This window comes from Larus michahellis, chromosome 1, assembly GCF_964199755.1.
Source record: "Larus michahellis chromosome 1, bLarMic1.1, whole genome shotgun sequence".
NCBI classification, from domain to species: Eukaryota; Metazoa; Chordata; class Aves; order Charadriiformes; family Laridae; genus Larus; species Larus michahellis.
The window spans coordinates 25,226,345-25,244,669 of record NC_133896.1 but is presented as its reverse complement, the minus strand read 5'-3'; the positions used below and the strand labels follow the sequence as shown (position 1 = coordinate 25,244,669).

The 18,325-nt window shown below is 40.1% G+C and overlaps 1 protein-coding gene across 12 annotated transcripts in view; it reads right to left on the bottom strand.

Annotated features, from left to right (window-relative positions):
• The window catches only part of CADPS2 (calcium dependent secretion activator 2), a 321,334-nt gene that overhangs the window by 149,695 nt on the left and 153,314 nt on the right, over positions 1–18,325 (bottom strand). For all 12 annotated transcript variants that reach the window (XR_012588637.1, XR_012588624.1, XM_074597183.1 and 9 more), the window contains exons 7-8: positions 14,391–14,502; positions 3,717–3,856 (exon numbers count right to left, since the gene is read on the bottom strand). Coding sequence is in view for 10 of the 12 variants with exons in the window: in XM_074597183.1 (XP_074453284.1) it covers positions 3,717–3,856; positions 14,391–14,502 (252 nt within the window). In the remaining 2 variants the exon portion in view is untranslated. The remainder of the gene's footprint in view (positions 1–3,716; positions 3,857–14,390; positions 14,503–18,325) is intronic.

Sequence of the window (18,325 nt, the reverse complement as noted above, 5' to 3'; positions counted from 1 at the left end):
GCATTATCTAATGCCAACAGATTGCCTTTTTCTCCTATGAGACAAATATGAATCTTCTATATTAGCTTGCTAACTCAGACTGACACAGAAGATGTGAGTTGTCTAGTTCAAAGACCGGGCAGAGATAAAGCATAAGATGTTTTGAAAAATAAACTGAAGAATTAGAACTCAACTGGGATAATCACACTAACTACGTTAGAAGTCTGTTATTAAGGCTGTAAAATTTAACTTGCTAACGTGACAAAATTCCAGCAGCGAGGACGATCGCATTCTTTCCTCCTGTTATTTCCCCCCCTTTTTGCGTAGTCTATGATACTGTGCTTAAATATCTGACCACATAAATAAAATAAAATAAAATAAAATAAAATAAAATAAAATAAAATAAAATAAAATAAAATAAAATAAAATAAAATAAAATAAAATAAAATAACAAAAACCTCCTAGCCCTTTTCACTATTCAGGATAGCAGCAGCTGCCTTCTAGTTCTTCAACACATTATTGTCTCCCATGGCCTATTCTGTTGCATGTTATGCAAACACCGCTTCATAGAGAGACTCGAGTTATTTGCTTTTCCACCTTGTGCAGGTTCACCAAGGGAGTTGCCGAGACCCGGCACTGCAATAACTGCAATAACACTGCCCAGTAGAGCATAAGCCTTTGGCCATGTGTTAGAGAAGCGACCATACCCCACTTCCCCCAGCTCGTGAGGTGTGTAGGCAACTTCTACCAGTTGCTTCCCAAGATTTACCTTCAAATGTCTACAACGCTGGGAAGTGGTATTATTCTCCCTTGGTAACAGGAGAACTAAAGTACCAACAATTTTAGGCTTCACATATTAAGATGAAGATCTAATTTTTAGGATATTTGGAATCTAAGAGCACAATGCATATTTTCAGCCCAGTTTCCACTGATTTCACCTAGTAGCTGTGAGCGTTGGGCACCTCTATGAAATCAGATTCCAGTTTATCAAACTGGGCACAAGAAAGAAACAACATACCACAAGTTACTATAAGTGGAAAAGTTTGTTTTCAGGCTCTTACAGACAGGTCCTTCCACGCAGCACAAACAAGACTAAAAGCCAGTTGTTCCAGGCGTCCCTCAACTGCCTTAACCACAAAATCTTCTTTTGCCTTCCTGCAATACCGTTCATCACCCACCATGTGTTTCCAGCCTCTTCACAAACGAGGATTTCTCTGATAACACAGCACCAGTTCAGAACCAGAACAGCTTTACTCTGTGTGTTGAAGCAGGTGGGAATTCCTCTTGAAAAAATAGCAAATGACCACTTCATACTTATACTCACCCAAGAAGTCAAGAGAATGCTGCAGAGAGTGCCTGGATGATGACATTTCATAACGTTAATGGTTCCTGACTGTACACATTAATAATTCTTCCAGCAGGTGTTTTTTTTCCCCGACAAATACCTTCTTACTTCCTCTCACTGCAATTCCAGTGTCATCATACAGTATTTCATCAACCTTTTCTATGGTTATTGGAGGAATTATTAACTTTTTTTCATTTCACATAAATTTATGGTGGAGGAGTGCTCGGTGCCCTAACTTTTCTAGACAAATGTGTAGGAAATAATCTTTATAACTAATGGCTATAAAGAAAAGGAAACGATGACTGACCTTGAGCATTTTTAGTGGGAAGAACAACTATATTTGCCTGGACAATAGTGATGGCAGTGACTCTGAAGTAAAATGAAGAAGTAAAAAACTGTGCCAGAGATTAGAATTCAAAATCAATGTGAGGAAGTAACCAGCAAGAGCAGATGAAAGGGATAATGACTGAATTAAATTATTGAAAGCAATATTTGACTGGGCAATCCATGTAATGCTCAGACAAGAAGACTAATGACATAAACCAGTACAGAAAAGCAAACCAGGAGGTTGGAAAGACCCTCTGAAGATCCCAGAAGGACAGCTCCCCAGCCATGAGAGCCTCTATGGAAACCTTGGGCCACAATGGGAGGAAGCATTGGAGCCTTGTTCTTCTTTCCAGACCCAGGTCAATATAAGTTGCATGTTACACCTTTGGGGTTGCAGATAGCACGATCCCAACATTATCAGTGACCTGATCAAAAATGGGGACTTCTCCTGGTCACCTGTTGGGATAGGTGCGTGGGAACACAACATCCCTGATGTAGCTGTAGCGTGGAGTATGCAACCAAACCAGGTCACATGCAAGTTAGATCCATCTGCTGTGTATTATTAACTACTGATGTTATTCAAGTCATCCCATCGCCATGGTTGCCTTTTGACAAACCGTTGAAGAATGCAAGCAGCACCATGCCACCCCTGCAGCATTCACTACTTCAACTGTCTGAACACCCTCCAGCAGCAGGAGACTGAAACCATGCTAGTGGACTGAATCTAGACAAGGATGTGCCACAATTACCAAACCACTTCAGAGGTGTTTGGTGAGTGCAAATGAATGGGACGGGAGTGGAGACAGACTGGAGAGCATCATGCTTTAGTACAAATAAACGCTTTTCTCTCTTCCGTAGGTCCTCTCCACTCCAACTTACTCATATCTGCCTGCTCTTCCTGCTCTCTCCTGCCACATTATCCCATTTTCTTTATTCATGTATTTGCAGCCCTACTTGTCAGTCTTCTCATCTCAGTCCCAGTCTCTGGGCTCAGTAGCTCCAGCTCTCCCCTTGGCTCCACGACTGATTTCTCTCTCTTTCCTCTCAGCTCCTAGTCACCAGACACAGGTTTCCAGCTAGCAAGTCTCATTGTTACAGTCCTCATCATTTGTGTCTAAGTTTCCCAAAACCAAAATGAGGGCTGAGGTTCATACCTGGGAAATTTCAGCCCAATCAATTACAGCTTTTTCAAAACTAAAATAAGTTTGTGTTTTTTTTTTTTAAGTACTGAATATAGGAAATGTTGGCAATTACTGTCTGTATACAACGCGCAGAATATTAACAGGAGATTTAAAAGACATCTAAATAGTATAGCCACTACATTAATTCTTCATTAATACGTTGAATAGTCCTCTTTTTTGTACTTCTGCTTAATTCAGAAGAAGTTAGAAGGACGGAAAACAGCCCTGGTGATTGCTTTATAACAACGGATACAGCCTTACTTACAGTCGGCGACACTACCGGTTTTTGCAGCTGGGATGAAGAATAGTGGTGCCACTTGGCCAGGTGAGCTGTCTTTATGAGTAATCTATTCCATACACTTATATATGTTAGGTAGAACAAATATATATGTGTGTATCTATCTGTTAGACAGAAAAACATCCTTAAACTGGTTTCATACACAAATTCCTTTCAAGAGAAATACCATGCAGCAGACAGAGAAAGAAAAGGAGAGACTATGTTGCAAGTACCATCACATTCAGGTATATAATTAATCCTATTGTAATGGAAAAACATGTTCCTCCTAAATATCAACTTTTTTTTAAAAGTGCTATAAATTGTAAGATTCTAACCCAGTTCCTGTATCACATTGTACTCTTAGTTCTGCATGTCAGAGATAGCTCATCACCTGTCTTTACACATCACTGAACGTCTGAAATGGGTGTTATTCCTGACTAGTCCAAACTTTATGTATAAAACAAGGATATAACACTCTGCCACACTATAGGAACTGTTCTACACATTCATAATGTTTTACAAACCTTATGTTTTTAGCTACATATGGTTAAACACAGGCACAGTGAGGCAAAACAATAAATACAGACAGCCAGAAATGGACACTTACCCACAGTGCTTCATGTGAGGTGGTTTATCCATTCTCACCGCCAGTTTAATTTTCAAGTCGTTGTCCTGGCTGTTTTTGGGGACTATCATTTTATGCAGATCAGGTGACTTTGGGCTGTTGGAAGTTGGATACAACACTACCTGCAAGTCATAAAATAAAAACTTCAATGAGCTGATACAAAAAGAACCTGATAGTCTTTAATGTAAACTTCTAAGCAGTGAAGATTCCTGCATCTCCTCTGATCTGAAAGACGACTAAAAAAGGTTTCATAAATCTAATAAATGAGTTGACTCAATCTTATTGTAATAGACAAATTTCCAAAATGAACTCATTAATTTTCTTACGATGGGAATTTTCATATTATGAGTGAATAAAATTTCCTTCTCTGTTAGCTCATTCTGAATTAACAGTTTTACACAAAAAGGAAGAGCTGACACTTTGAAATGGTCGTGCACAATTAAACAAGAACCTAAACTTTTATACTACTCAGTGCTCTGGGGAAACATCCTATTGAAACAATTTGCTGTAGCATTATGCAACAGCTCGCCCCTCCAGCAGTGACGTCGCTTCAGTGAAGAAAACCAAAACGCGCTTTTTTCTTACCAACTCCATTTTTTGAACATTCGCATTAATAAAAGACAATTATAGTAAAAATTGCAGAAATTGGAGAGTAATTCCAAAGCACTTTTGCTGCAAATGGAGTATGATAAATGTAAGACACTACGTCCAGTCCAGATGTGATATGAAACAAACCTTTTTTTTGTGGTAGACGTGTAAAAAAATAAAAATACATGGAATTTGAAGCATTTCATTTTTTAAAAGTTTATATACATTTCTTGATAGTTTTACCCGCTAACCATTAATTTCAGATTAATATTAGTCACAAGCTGTTAAATATTTATTTATTTACCATCCAGAAAGTTTATCCATTTACAGTGAGTATAATTAAATATTACTACTTCATGAAATCCTTACCCACAGTCACACGTTTAGCAGTTAAATGCTGCTGAAATATAATTTCCTTTCACTCTTATTATAAGCACTACTTTTGAATCAATTTAGACTCTAAAATATTCTAAACGCGCTATTAGGGAGACCTTTGTAATATTGAGTGAGTTCTGAATTACCATTATCATGAAGCAGTATTTCAAAAGTAACAACACTCTAAAAAGCAGCATTCTTCACATCTTTTATTTCCCGAAAACTAAAATTAATCATAATGCTAACCATCAAGTTAATTTCTTATGCACAGTACTTGTGCCTTTTGTCACATATATAAAACACAATATATTCTCCTCTGTGTTATTAGGAAAGTTAAATCAAGGACTTGAGTAAGAATCTCCAAGCGAGCATAAATCTAACAGACGTTACTAAGCCAAAAATATTACAATAGTGTCATTCAGATCTAATCATCTGAAAGATGACGTAAGCTGAAGGCCTTCAGCTTCTCATCTCAGTATTTTGCAGAAAACGCGTTCCTGCGTCCTCTTCATACCAGGAGCTCTCGTGAAGCAGAGAAACATAATGCATCACTCCTAATCAAGAGCGCAACCTTTCTAACACCAGTGGGAGAAATAACCTGTCGGATCTATTGAATACATTCAGAGCCTTTTAAAGAGGCAGTAGAAGAATCAGTATATTCGAGTTTTAATGAACCAGGAGGCTACTTTTTTTTCTTTTCTTTTTGCAAATGCATACCAAACGCTTCTCCTTTCCCAAGGAACAAGCTGATTTTCATTTTGAGTAAAAGCCATCCCATAAAAAACATTTAAAAGCATTATGAGTATGGCAACCTTTGCGTTCTGATGCAGCAAACAGAAAATGATTTTTAGTTTGTTTATCTTTTTAAATGCAAGATTAAAAAAAACAGAATTATTACTCATTCCATGCATATAATCACTTGGCATTCACATAGGACTGTAGGTGATGATATGAATTTTTTCATTTGTACAGGCTGCCGTTTCTGTTGTCCTGTAACAGCTTACTAGAGCTCATGCATCTCAAGTGACATCTTTCTCCTCTCAATTTCTTGAGTTTTTAGAATGTTGACGAAAATGTATGCAGACAAGTGTGTAATTAATTCATAACTTCACTACTGACAATTCCTTTTCTGAATTCTTAAAGAAGTATTCTGGAGTTTCGTTTTCAAAGCTCTCGCAATGAATAAGTACCTGGCAGAATACTGAAGTATGCACTCAGTTGTGTTTGTAGTACACTTTGTCATGCCTGCTGGCTTCAAACGATGAGAGCTAAAAGAACTTTGTCATTAAACTTTTTATCTTTACACACAAACACATGTACACACATGCACAGAAAGCATTTGACAGGCATTAATTATCTACACAATAACCTGCATACTAATAGTGCCCTTAAGGGCAATACTAATTGTTGTGTACCATCTCATCAGGTGGCACAAAGTGTATCGTGAAATCATTGAAAGCAGAACACTGGGCAAATGTTCCTTAATAGGAAAAGTCAAAAGTTGCTGAAATTTGTATTAAAAGCATTGTCTCCATTATGGCACACTGCAGTGCAATGTCATTGCCGTTGTCCGTGGAGAACCTTCCTAGGTTATTGTCTCAGATTTCCTTTCCGCACTGCTTAAGGGATTTTAATGTTCTACTTGTTCTATAATCTCCTTTAAAAAAAAAAATGGTATCAACTCATATGTCTTCTCTGGGGGATATAAAACACACCTACAGGATACCCTTCACTGTGCCTAAAACTTCTAAAAGTTTCATAAAATTCCTACTACATCATACATTTCTGAATTAATTTTTATTTTTGTTTAGTTTAGTTTATCGTATTTTATTGTTGTCACACCTGTGAATATCACCATAGCAGATTACTCAATAGCAGCACAGAGAACCAAGAGTTGTTACTCTAGGACTGTCTTTACAATAAATAAACTAACAGGCTGTTGTGGTTTGGGCTGGGCTGGCCACTAACCTCAAACCAGGACCCAGATAAGCTGCATTAAAACGAGTAATGAACTATTAATGACCAGAATGCTACACACCAAACATAGCTGCTGTGTGCTGCATTGCTTCAGCTGATTTGAGGCAAATTAATAGTATCAGAACAGTGTGGGATAACTCAGTAAATTCAATCATCTCATGATCATTAAAAATACTTGACCACGTGGCCTGATTATATCTAGTATTACGTTTCCTCAGGCCACAATGTAACTGAAAAAGTTGCAAGTTCACTTTATGCCTCTCCTCATTTGGATGCAAAATAAACACAGAAATCTGAAATATTATAGAGCAACATAATTATGGATTTGTGCAAGGTGATGTTCTCAAAACACTCTTTCTAAATTATGAATGAATGAAAATGTTTCTCTCCTGGACTTAAAATATGACAGGTTGAAAGACATGAAGCTAATATCATTTGATGACTTAACTAACCATCATTTACTGTGATTCCGTTGTGTATTTAAGTCCCCAGATGGATCACAATGGAAGTTGTTATTTGAAGTACACCTGAGCCAAACAGTCAATGCAGCGAAGCAACTATTAACTCTCCTCTATCTTTGGCATATTGATCATATCTTCTTTTAAAGGTATGCAAAAAAAGTTGAGTTGTCCAAAATACTCTGAAAACTTGAACAAACCAAACTTGGAACAATCTTGCTTTCTCAGAGCAGAAAACCAAGCAGAAGGTTCAGAGTCAAAAAGGCTGTGCAGAAATACCTCTTATTGGTATTCCCATGCTTAGATAAATCGCTCAAGCTAACCATCCCTGGCCACAGTTATCCTGTTATGAAAAGAAAATGCAGTCTTCAAAAGGGACCAATTCAGCTAAGAGGCAAGCAGACTGGCAAGCCGTAAGCGCATGAGAAAAATCAAGAGTCAAGATAAACTCTACTTTTTCCCCCATCCCACACTTCCAGCTGAGTTCACCTTCAGCCAATTCATGTCCTTGTATCCCATCCTTCCCCTCCCCATCCCCTACTTCTACCCAAACCCCATGATATTCAAGAGTTGAACGCAGCCGCTGGAGTTACCCACTCTTGTGACCCAAATATTTGAAATGAGACAGATTGTACAAGTTGGGGTGGTCTAAGACACATTTTGAGATCTCAGACCTTGGGCCCCAGACCTTGGTAATCATGGCAATTCTGAGAAGACTATGCTGAGTTTTGGCTCACTGTCACAAGCTAAAAAGATGAAAGTGAAGAAGATCTGAACCTGCTCCTTGATGTCCTGGCTGAGAGTCAGATGACACTTACCATGCTATTACAGAAAACCCTTATCTCACCTCAGTACAACTCACACCACACAAGCTTAAAGAAAATAAAGATACAGCCCATCAACAGTCTCCTCTTCGTAACATGGTCTGGGGCCCTCTTCAAAAAACAGACCAGACCCTCAACCTGTCCTCATCCCCAGGGAGGTGCCCGATGCCTGGAGCTGCCCTAATGTCCCCCATCCTGCCCTGCTCCCTGCCACTCCAGGGAGTCCCTGCTGGTACCCAGCTTCCTCTCTTTTCTTCAAACTGCATGGTCCCCAACAGGAAAGCCAGAAGATTTTATGAGACAAAAGAAGTTCCCATGACTGATGTGCTCTTCCAGATCACAAATGGCGCTACAAATGATTGCTTTTTGCCATTGACCAAGCCCACGTTTTCTTTTTATCTTATTCCACACCTAGGATGAAAAATTTTAGCCTCAACACTTAAGGTCTGGCTGAGTTACAAGCAATCGTATGTCAAAACCGTGAATCGTATGTCAAAAGGCCTTAAACATGAACAGCATTGCCAGCTCTGTTCAGAATAAACAACACACTTGTGGTCATGCAAGAAATCCCACAATGAACTGGAGAAACCAAGTTCTCTAAATCCCATGGTCTACCAGAGACACTTCTATCTCAATTTGTGATTATTTAAAATTATGAAAAACAGTGAGTGCCCGAGACATAAGATAATAGGCTCCCTCAACTGCATTTGTTGAAGCTTTCATCAAGCAACAAGACTAATTTATTCTATGAAAGGCTTTTTCTTTCATGCTTTAAAATGTAGTGACTTGAAAAGATGCCAGTGCAAGCAGAGAGGACAGGCAAATTTTATGTTATGAAATAAGCATCCATTATTATTTGGCACACACAAATTTATGGTGCTGGTCATTGTCTGAGCAAAGATCATAGGAAAATTTCCTAGTTAAACACACTCTGGTTTACTGATTTGAAAATAACATCACAGACCAAAAATTACTGAAGCTGGTTTGGAAACAGATGACTAGAAATGTCTACTGACTCCTCTCAAGTCACCTTCTCCCCTAACTTCAAAGTTTGGACTTGTTCTGACTTATTCCAGCCCCTTGTCTAAAGACAGGTTAATGTCAGAAAGCCAGAAGCTGCTGTCAGTGTGACAAGAAGAGAAATTCCCTCAAATGCCCCAGCAGCAGCCGGCCAAGCACAGCACGGCACTCGTCCTCTGAGCATGAAGTCATGATGCACTGCTGCCAGGAGGATGAAGCAAAAGCTCAAGGGAAGGGGCAAGAGTGGAGGTAGAAATGGGAAAAGAAGGTGACTCTCTTGAAATTTATTCCCTTAGAGAAGTTCTCACCTACGGATCCCCTAAAGGAAGGCTTAATAAGATCTTGATCAACAAGGGAGCTTATGAGAATTTTACACAAGCTCCATTATCTCACCTATTCAGCAATCTCTCGCTTTTCAGCTATGATTGTATTACAGCTGAAACACCGACACAAGGCTTCAGGTAACAGATGGTTAAAGAGAAAAAAAAAATCGAACAGAAAAACTGCACAGGTGCACGGCGAGAGAGATATCTAAAATACTGTTGTCGACAAAGAACCGGGAAGACTGCAATTTATGCAATCAATGAATCTCTGCTGCTGCTGCCAACGGAACACTTACCTTAATATATGTTAGCAATTGATAAAAGTTGCCTTTAAGTCCTTCCCAAACAGCCTCTCTCCCAGATCTAAAAGAGGGCATGCCTGAATGGAAAACATCTCAAGAATTTCTGAGGAGAGGCATTCTCACAGAAGCTACTGAGAAAATCCCTGTTAGTGCGGAAAAAATAACACTCAGCCAGACATAGCAGGGTGCTGACAGGCAGAGTGCTTGGGGAGCAAGAGAAAAAGGGGGAGTGGAAGCAATCTCTTATCATTTTCCAAACTTAAAAAAAAAAAAAAACCAACAAAAAAACAGACAGAAAAACTCAGACCTGCAAAACCTCAGTCATTTCAAAATGCGATGGACAAAAACATTCCCCAGGATGGCAGGCTTTAAATTAACATATTCACAGTATGAAATCGTTTCTGCTCAGCAGCCCTTTGAACACAGCACAGAAGATAACCAACATGCCCAGTGCAGCCCGCATCCTGAAACTAGGCAATCATGCGAGTATGGGTACCTCGCCAGTAGAGCTATTTTATAACGGCTTAAATCAAACCTAGAGTAACAGCACCAATGAAAAAAAACCCATAACTGCACAGCTAATTATTGCTGGCTGCAGCTGAGTGTGACAAGCAGGTTGTGAGACAACAGTTCCCTTTTAATTGAATAGTCAAAGCGACACGGCTGAAATATTCTTATATTCAAAAAGTATCAGCACTCAAACACCACCTGCTGTTCTCACATTGTATTCACACGCGCGCTAAGGAAGCACAACTGCTGTCACTTTGAATTACTAGGTTTGAACATCTTCATACACAAAGTACTGATCAAGGAAAAATAGTGTCAGATCCCTGAGTTTCAGAAACCACCAGGCTGATTTTTCCGAAGTATTTACTCCAAACTCTGAAGGCTTCTTCATGCTTCCGCAGTTGTTGCACGTACAAATGCAAACGTCAACTGTGCCTTCCGTATGCACACAGAAAAATTAATGAAGCAGTCAGATAGGTGTCAATCACACAAAAACTGTGCCTCACATTTCAAAGATATTTGAATAAAGTAAGTTCTTAAGATTTCCTTATTAGAAGAAATTTAGCTTCCAAGAGGCAGCCTGCCTCACTTTCTGGAAGTTTACGCGGAGGTCCGCACAACCACAGACGCAGACCGCGACTCCAGAAGCTCACATTCTGCAGAACCCAAAAGCAAATAACATCCTTTCCCCTCCTGTGCAGCACATGGCTCCATTTTTTCTTTCAGTGGAAAACTGAGTTTGTCCAACTGTCCTCCAGTTTGTGTAGAACAGAGAATCAAGGTTAAGATTTGTTTTTTGTTTGAAGACACTTAAAGCGGTCAACAGGGAGCCAGAAGAATACCCCCCAGCAAGCAAAATCTTCTCTTGGTATTCACAACTGATTTATTTTGGGGTTTTTTTAGAGGAAGAGAGCATTGCCAGACAAGCAACATAGTAAGTACTACTTCCTGTTGGTCAAGCACATCTTAAATGACCTGCAGTGAGAAGGTGTTAAGACGACAACCCTTCTGTCAGGTGGTGCTCACCGAGTGACTTCTACGGCAGAAGCTGAGCAGCCCCCAGCCTCTGCTTCCCAACAGGGAATAAAGCAAGCTGTAAGTATGGCCTGCCCTCTCTACTGAAAGCATGAACCTGCATCCTTTCTGCTCCAATGTGAGCTAGTTACTTCTGGAAATCAGCAGTGTCTCCTGCTTAAACTTGAGGAGCTGCAGTGCCGTCATACCGAGATCAGGGCCTACATCTGAAGTTCGTAAGTGCGAGAGACTGCCATGCACCGATGGGGTCTGTGGAAACTCCTTCTCCTCTGTGGCTCTGGGGAAACCTTTGCTGGCTCCACATTTCACACCTTAGATCTGTTTTCATAAAAAGCTGATCCCTTGGTGGCAGAAGAAACCCTTTGGTATCTGAAGGAAGTTCAAAATTCAAATCGTGTAGCTTAAGGTCGCCTTCTATTTCTAATTATAGATTAAACAGGACAAAACCTTCACAATAACTGCAGGGTATGGGAAATGAGAACTTCAATAATGCAGAAAAGTGGTCTTGGGTCAAGACACATGCTTTGAAGAAAGTACATGACAGATGAGAATTAATGTCCACAGCAAGCCCACCTCAGAAGGCACAGGTTTGAGTTAAATTTTTAAGTACAGAAAAAATACCAGCAGAAGTATCTTCAGGCCTTTTCAGAGCATAACAAACCTACCTGAGTCAGCTGCACCCCTGCACATCACTGCAGTGCACTAACCAGGCATAAAGTTGCCAAACCCTATTAGAATTAAACTTATCTAGTGGGATCCTGCAATTTTTCAAAGGCTACTTGAATTTAAATCTCTCAAACCTGAAAATGGAGACACTGAAAACAAAACAAGCCTTTGAAAGATAAAACGTATACCATGAGACTACACAATACCTTAAAATTATTTTGTAAAAATTCTGTCAAATATTCTCCCAATCTACCCTGAAGCTAGCAACCATCCCTCTCAAATACTCTGGTTAAACCGGAGGGGTAAGTTGGCAGATTCCCCCTTCTCCACCAGCTGGAAGGTCTCTGTCAGCACCTGGGTACTGCCAGACCTGGGAGGTGCAGGAGGACAGAGCAGATGCCCAAACAGGCTGATGGCTACCACAGCTGACATGCCCTTTTTCATGTTCTTTTCCACTGCTAAGGACCATGCACCGTACCTAATGTCATTGTGGGAGGTTTACCTTGTACAGACTTATCTTTTACAGAAGGTATTTTGTGGGCAAGGATGGGGACTAGTAATTTTTCGTAAATCAAGAATGGATTATAAAATGTAAAATCAGTATCCAAGCACCTCTCAGGTACTTCTGTTTGCTACACCCAATCTCAGCACAAGCTTTAACAGAAGGGGAAAAAAGGCAATGGCCTTTGCCCTTTGTGACAAGGGGGGAAAAAGCCCCAGCAAAAAGCAATGATTTTAATAGGCTAATTCTGGTACTAATTGCCAAACCTCAGAGCATCTGTTAAGAGCATGCAGACTGCTGAAGAACAACAGGAGAGGAAGAATGAGCAACAGAAACAGAAGATTGCTCTTTCCTCCCTCACCTTTTATACGTCTTGCTTTGTCTCTGGGAAAGCTGGGTCAGACTCCATCCAAAAACAGGGCAGTGAGTTCAGCCCCAGCCCCTCTCGACTATCTGTTTTCATTTTCTCTCTCCTCTCATCACTCTGAACCAAGAAAGGAAAGTTATGACCTCCTTCTTTGGCCATCTGACAAATACAGATATGTCAGAAGGCAGCCAGGAGTGGGAAGGGAGAGGAGACAGGGAAAAACCACAAAACAAACCATCTGGGGCCATACGATACAGTTAAGGCAAAAGCTGTATTCAGTATTTTACATTTTAAATGTTTCCATTCTTTAAAATAATTTAAAATCTTTTATCCTCCTCCCCTAGAAACCCAGGCAAGCTGCAGTGTAAGAAATCAGACGAAGCTTATACCTGAACTTTAGCTATTTAATGTTGCAGAGCAAGAGGATCCTGTTAACACTTGTACTTCTTAGCCCCTTCATTCTGTTAGTTTCTTTTCTCCTCTGATTCCTTGGCAATGACTATGCTGGCTACTGTTCACAAAGGCCACATAGTCCCTTCTCCACTGCCCTGCACCTTTGCACTGACTTTCCTTTTGCTTTTTGAAAGGACTGAGCAAGCAGGAACAGAGAAGAAACTCCTTGGTATTTAACAGCACTATGCAGTTCCCTTGAGTCCACCCTTTCAGTGTCTCTTTTCATTGTTTTGGATCCAGATATCGCTGGCTTTGGGCTGCTCAGCTTCACCGCTGCGGCTCCTCTGCTGTATCTGCCACAATGCCTGCCCGACTCCCGACAGTGTGTCACCCCTACGGGAAATCTTCCCCATGCAGATCCCACCTTCAGCTTGGCTGTCCTTGACCAAGTGACCTTGGAAGCCTCTTGGAAGGACATGAGAGGAGGCAAGACGTAGTAATACTGGGGATACAGTCTTGACCTTAACAAGTGACACAATGCGTGGGAGAACGTGGGTTTGTGCAGCCGCTTGCACTTGGAACACACCAAGTGGGGAAGAGCTCTGCTCTTCCAAACAAGCTGTCCTTGCTTGAATGAGAAACAGCATGATTCTGAGCATTAAAATGTGAGCTCTCCACCATGCGTTAACATGTCAGAGAGGAGAATTTCAACAGGAGATGAGAGGCCGGAATTTGCAGACCCTCTCTGCCTCGTTCACACTGCTCTCCTTTTTCTATGATACACTGCACTCTCTAGCCCCTGATTTTGGCCTAAGAAGGATAAGTGATATTGTCAAGATAGGGTAAACATGAAAAGGGAAGCGAAGTTCATGCAGTACAAGAGTGAGAACTCGTATTTTAGTCCGACACGTGACTTCCATCTCTCCTTCCCCCACCTCCATCCATCCATCACTTAAGTCCTTCCTTCCCTTTGCCCAATTGTTTGCTATATTTATTACACAACAAGTCTTCTCTCTCTCCTCTTTGCTCCTAGTTTGAATAGCTGCAAGCATCGGTAGGTCAGCTAGGAATTGAAAAAAGTTTTAAAGAAGATAAAGAGAATCGTCATGGATCCCTGATGCAAATTTCTGGAATGCAAATCCAAGTCAACATATCACTACAAAAAGTCACCCATAAAAGAAAAAGCACAGTTTGGCACAGCTGCAGCAGAGCAGGTGCTGTACTGAATACCTTATACCATTTTATGGCATGTTTTATCAACACTCGCATTCCTACGCATCGTTTCTCGCGTATTTCTTGTTTCTACACATAATACTCACTCTTCCCAGTTCTTTATCTTCAAGTGCCAGCACCCCGGTGCTTTCTGTAAAGAGTTTCACTTTGACAACAGGCCGAGGGTGAGTAGTGGTGAAATCCCCTTGAGTTCCCCACCTGCAACAAATAAAAGAACAGAATTTAACTGGGGCAGAGGATGGGCCTGAGAGTGACAGGACTTTGTAATCTTTTGTACGTAGTACTTTTGCACTTTTTTGTATTTATTGATGCACTCCTAAAACTTAATTTCCAAACTTTTGGGGGGAGAGGATGGGAGAGAGAGAAGGTAGATTTTTGAGCATCCAAGATTAAATATCTACATGGGAAAATTGGCTTTTCTCTCTGATAAGACAAATCAGGGTTTTCCTATATGACTTTTGTAATAAAAAATAATAATAAATTTATTAATGGCAAAACCCAAAGAACTGAAATTATATCCTCATAGGGAAAATCAGAACCAAGCAAAAAAGCACAAAAAGAAAAAGAGAGATCTTTTCTCTATTAAATATACTATGTTCACTATCTTGTGCATACAAGTCAAATTAATTCTGCAACGAATGATGTCTCAATTCTAAAAAAAATATTTATATGTTTAACTTTAGGTGACAAAACTATGCAGAAAGTAAGAGACTTGCCCAAAGAAAACCTTATGTTTTATGAGATATTACAGCTTAGTATAAGCATGTAGGAAAAATGTAAACACAAACAGAAAAAAAGGGAAAAAAATGTTATTTATCAGAGTGACTATAGCTCTGCAAGATAATTACTGCCACAAGGCTTCATGCTTTTAGAGAAGCTAAATTAGGCAGACAAACTTCTAGTTGTTAATCTCTTATCTCAGTTAAGACACTTGGTTTGTCAGCCTTTCCCCCCCTCTGTGTGCCAGTGGTACAGAAAAAAGGAAAGTTACACAAATTAGACTGCAAGTTCCTCCGACAAGCTATTCTGTTTTCCTAAATAACTGCATGGTTCTCATTGCATCGACGATGCTGATTCTGGTTACATTACTAGGCACAAGCAGAATGCAAAAAGTAAGTGCAGTTCCAGTTTCTCTTCATTTTTTCCACTACTGGAGATATTACGATTAGCAGAAACTAAAGCCATAAAGAAAACACGTGACCTTAAGAGTATGCTCTATAAAAGGATGTATTACCCAAGGTAAAATCTTAGAGGGCCTCAATTACAAAAAGCAGTACGTTAATTTTACGTTCAAGAATAATTTACATGGTCTCTCCACTGCTGGAAATGAACAGACAGTAGTAATCCTCCAGCAAAGGGATCTAATAGGTAAAAGAAAAACCTTCAACTAACACGAGTTACAGACTTCAAGATAAAGTCTATAAAGTAATACGCAACTAAACCCAAAAAGTTTTAAGAAAGCAGTGGTTCTGTGTAAACCAGTCCTACAGGTGGCTGAACACATGCCAGACTACACAAGTGAGGCTCACTGAAAATTAAATCAAATCTAACTTTACATTCTGTCTTCTTTGCTTTGCCTGAGTTAGAAAGATGCACACTCTCTCTCTCTGTCGTGGACATCATAGCCTTAGCCTCAGCCTCAGCCAAAGTGGTAATTGAAACAGGGACTCTGACAAGAAATTACCTTCCTGAGAGGGAGAAAACCTGTCGCGTGATCTGATGATAGATGCTGCAGCCGCAGGACAAGACAATGCCTTGCGCTGCTGCTCTTCCCAGCGGTGGTCCCAGGGGGAGGTTTTGTCACAATACAGAAATGAGATTTCCAAGGAGAAAGCATCTTCATAAAAGACAAGATCTTCAGTCTCCCCCCACCTCCAGATCCCACTATTCAGGAAGATGCTGCCTTGCAATTGCGAACACAATCAAAGCACTTTCTCTCTTGGGCACCATCGAGCTTCCAGAAGCCTTGAACTGCTCGCACCACAATGGATAGGACCATCCAAATAATCAAGAGAAACTTCTATTAAAATAACAAAACAAAGCAAAAGCCTCCCTACAAAGGTCTAGCGCCAGCATTAACTCACAGACAGAAGAAATTAGAGTCATGCTGACTAAAGGGAAGAGCCCCAGTCTGTTCAATGAAGAGAGCATCATGGGGGGCTGCTCAGCTTCTGCAAGCTGAGGGGAAGGTACATGCCATAGTATATGCTGGGGTTTGGGCACCCGGGTATCTGACTCCAGGACCTCCCCAGAAGGCGGTGCAGCCTTCTTCAGAGACACATCCCCAGGCTCCATCCCTGCAGGATGCAGCAGGGAGGGATGGGGCGTACCTGAGCCTCGCCCAGGGAGCCTGGCAGAATTTGCTTTTTCTCAAAATTCGATGCACAATGAGAGACTGACACGAATGGGACTAACGCTGGGTCATTCACCTGTTGTCGACACTAACGTAGTACCGGAAATCATGTTTAACATCACATCTGATCGCTATCCTTGACTGACATCTTTCTCCCACACCGTTTTCCATCTGCAGCAGTAAATGAAAATCCTGGGCTGAAAATAACAGTCTGAATCTATTCCTAAAGCTTAATGTTCATGGTGGAAACATTCCTCGCTCCTTCATGCTCCTTGCTGATCAGGACTTCGGCGAACTCTCACAGCCTCTTAACACCATGTCTTTGGAAGTGAATTATTTGGTAGAGCAGGTGGTCACAGGTGTGCTAATATAATTATATCCACTTGGTTTCTCAAAAATTTAACATTTTTCTTCCAAAACACATTCATGTTCTGTCAAATGCATTTATTAATACCTATTGAAACATAAATATTTCCTGTTCTCACATCTGCTTAATCTCATTGGTGAAACTGTAGTGGAACATTTGCTTTAAATTTAAAAGCAAAGCTGCTAGGTATAGGTCAGACAAATCTGTATTTTTCTTTTAGGCTGGCGTTGAACCTTGGTATTTTCTTGGAGCAAATACAGTACTTCTCAGAAACGTCTTTCTGATCCACAGATTAAAAGGTAACCAACAAGCAAAGGATTGTTGGTATTAGTCATTAAGACTGAATAACTTTTTAGTTGTTTACCTGAACAATTTTTTGACTGTTTTTAAATTAGAACTAACAATGTGGCCTACAGAATTTGAGCACCGAATAAAGAAAAGTTACTTTTCTTTGTATCTTAACCTTCACCAGCAGTAACAGTTTTCTGCAAGAAAATAAATCCTACAGCTGACTTTTCCTACAGGGGAGGAGGTGAACCTGTAGGTTGTAACTTGGTTTTCTGTGAAAACAGAAGGAAATCACATGTACCGTTTTGATCTCATTTGAGTCAAAGTACGTTGCAGATAATTTATTTCATGTTTGCTCTGCTATGAAGATACTGAAGGAAGAACGAGAAGGAAGAACAAGTAAATTAATTACCCTAATTTCTGAAATGGCTATTTACAAGAAGTATATCTTTAATAATTCTTAACATAAGGAAAATGTAATGCTTTGTATTTGTAATAGTGTATGTTTTAACTACCAAATGTATGTAAGCAATGGAAACAGCAAATCAGCCACTTCCACACTTTTGGAGAAGCCGCTGATTTATGAATATGTGTCCAACGACGGTTGCTAATGAGAACAATTTCGATGCTGAATGTGTCTAGATGGAAAGTGCAAAATTTTTGTCAAAACAAGTGTGGATCTCCTGCAGTATTCATATTAAGTTAAAAAATTCCCATTGATGTCTGGGTTTGCCTTTTTTTTTTATATCTTACTAGAAAATTAGTCAAAAGTAACAATAATCTCAAGTGCTAAATGCTGCAGCGTCGCTCACTGCACTCTCAGCTGCAGCTGCTGTAGCATACCTGAGACCTCTAAACCCACCAGCTTTAAGTCTAAAAAAAACCCCTAATCCTGCCTCTTCAGGCTTTTATTTTGCCACATCATTTTCCTTTGTATATGTATTTTTTCTGCTTTAACCTACCCATTCTCTTTACCATAGAAACTGCAATGATTTGATATTTGATCATCTTCA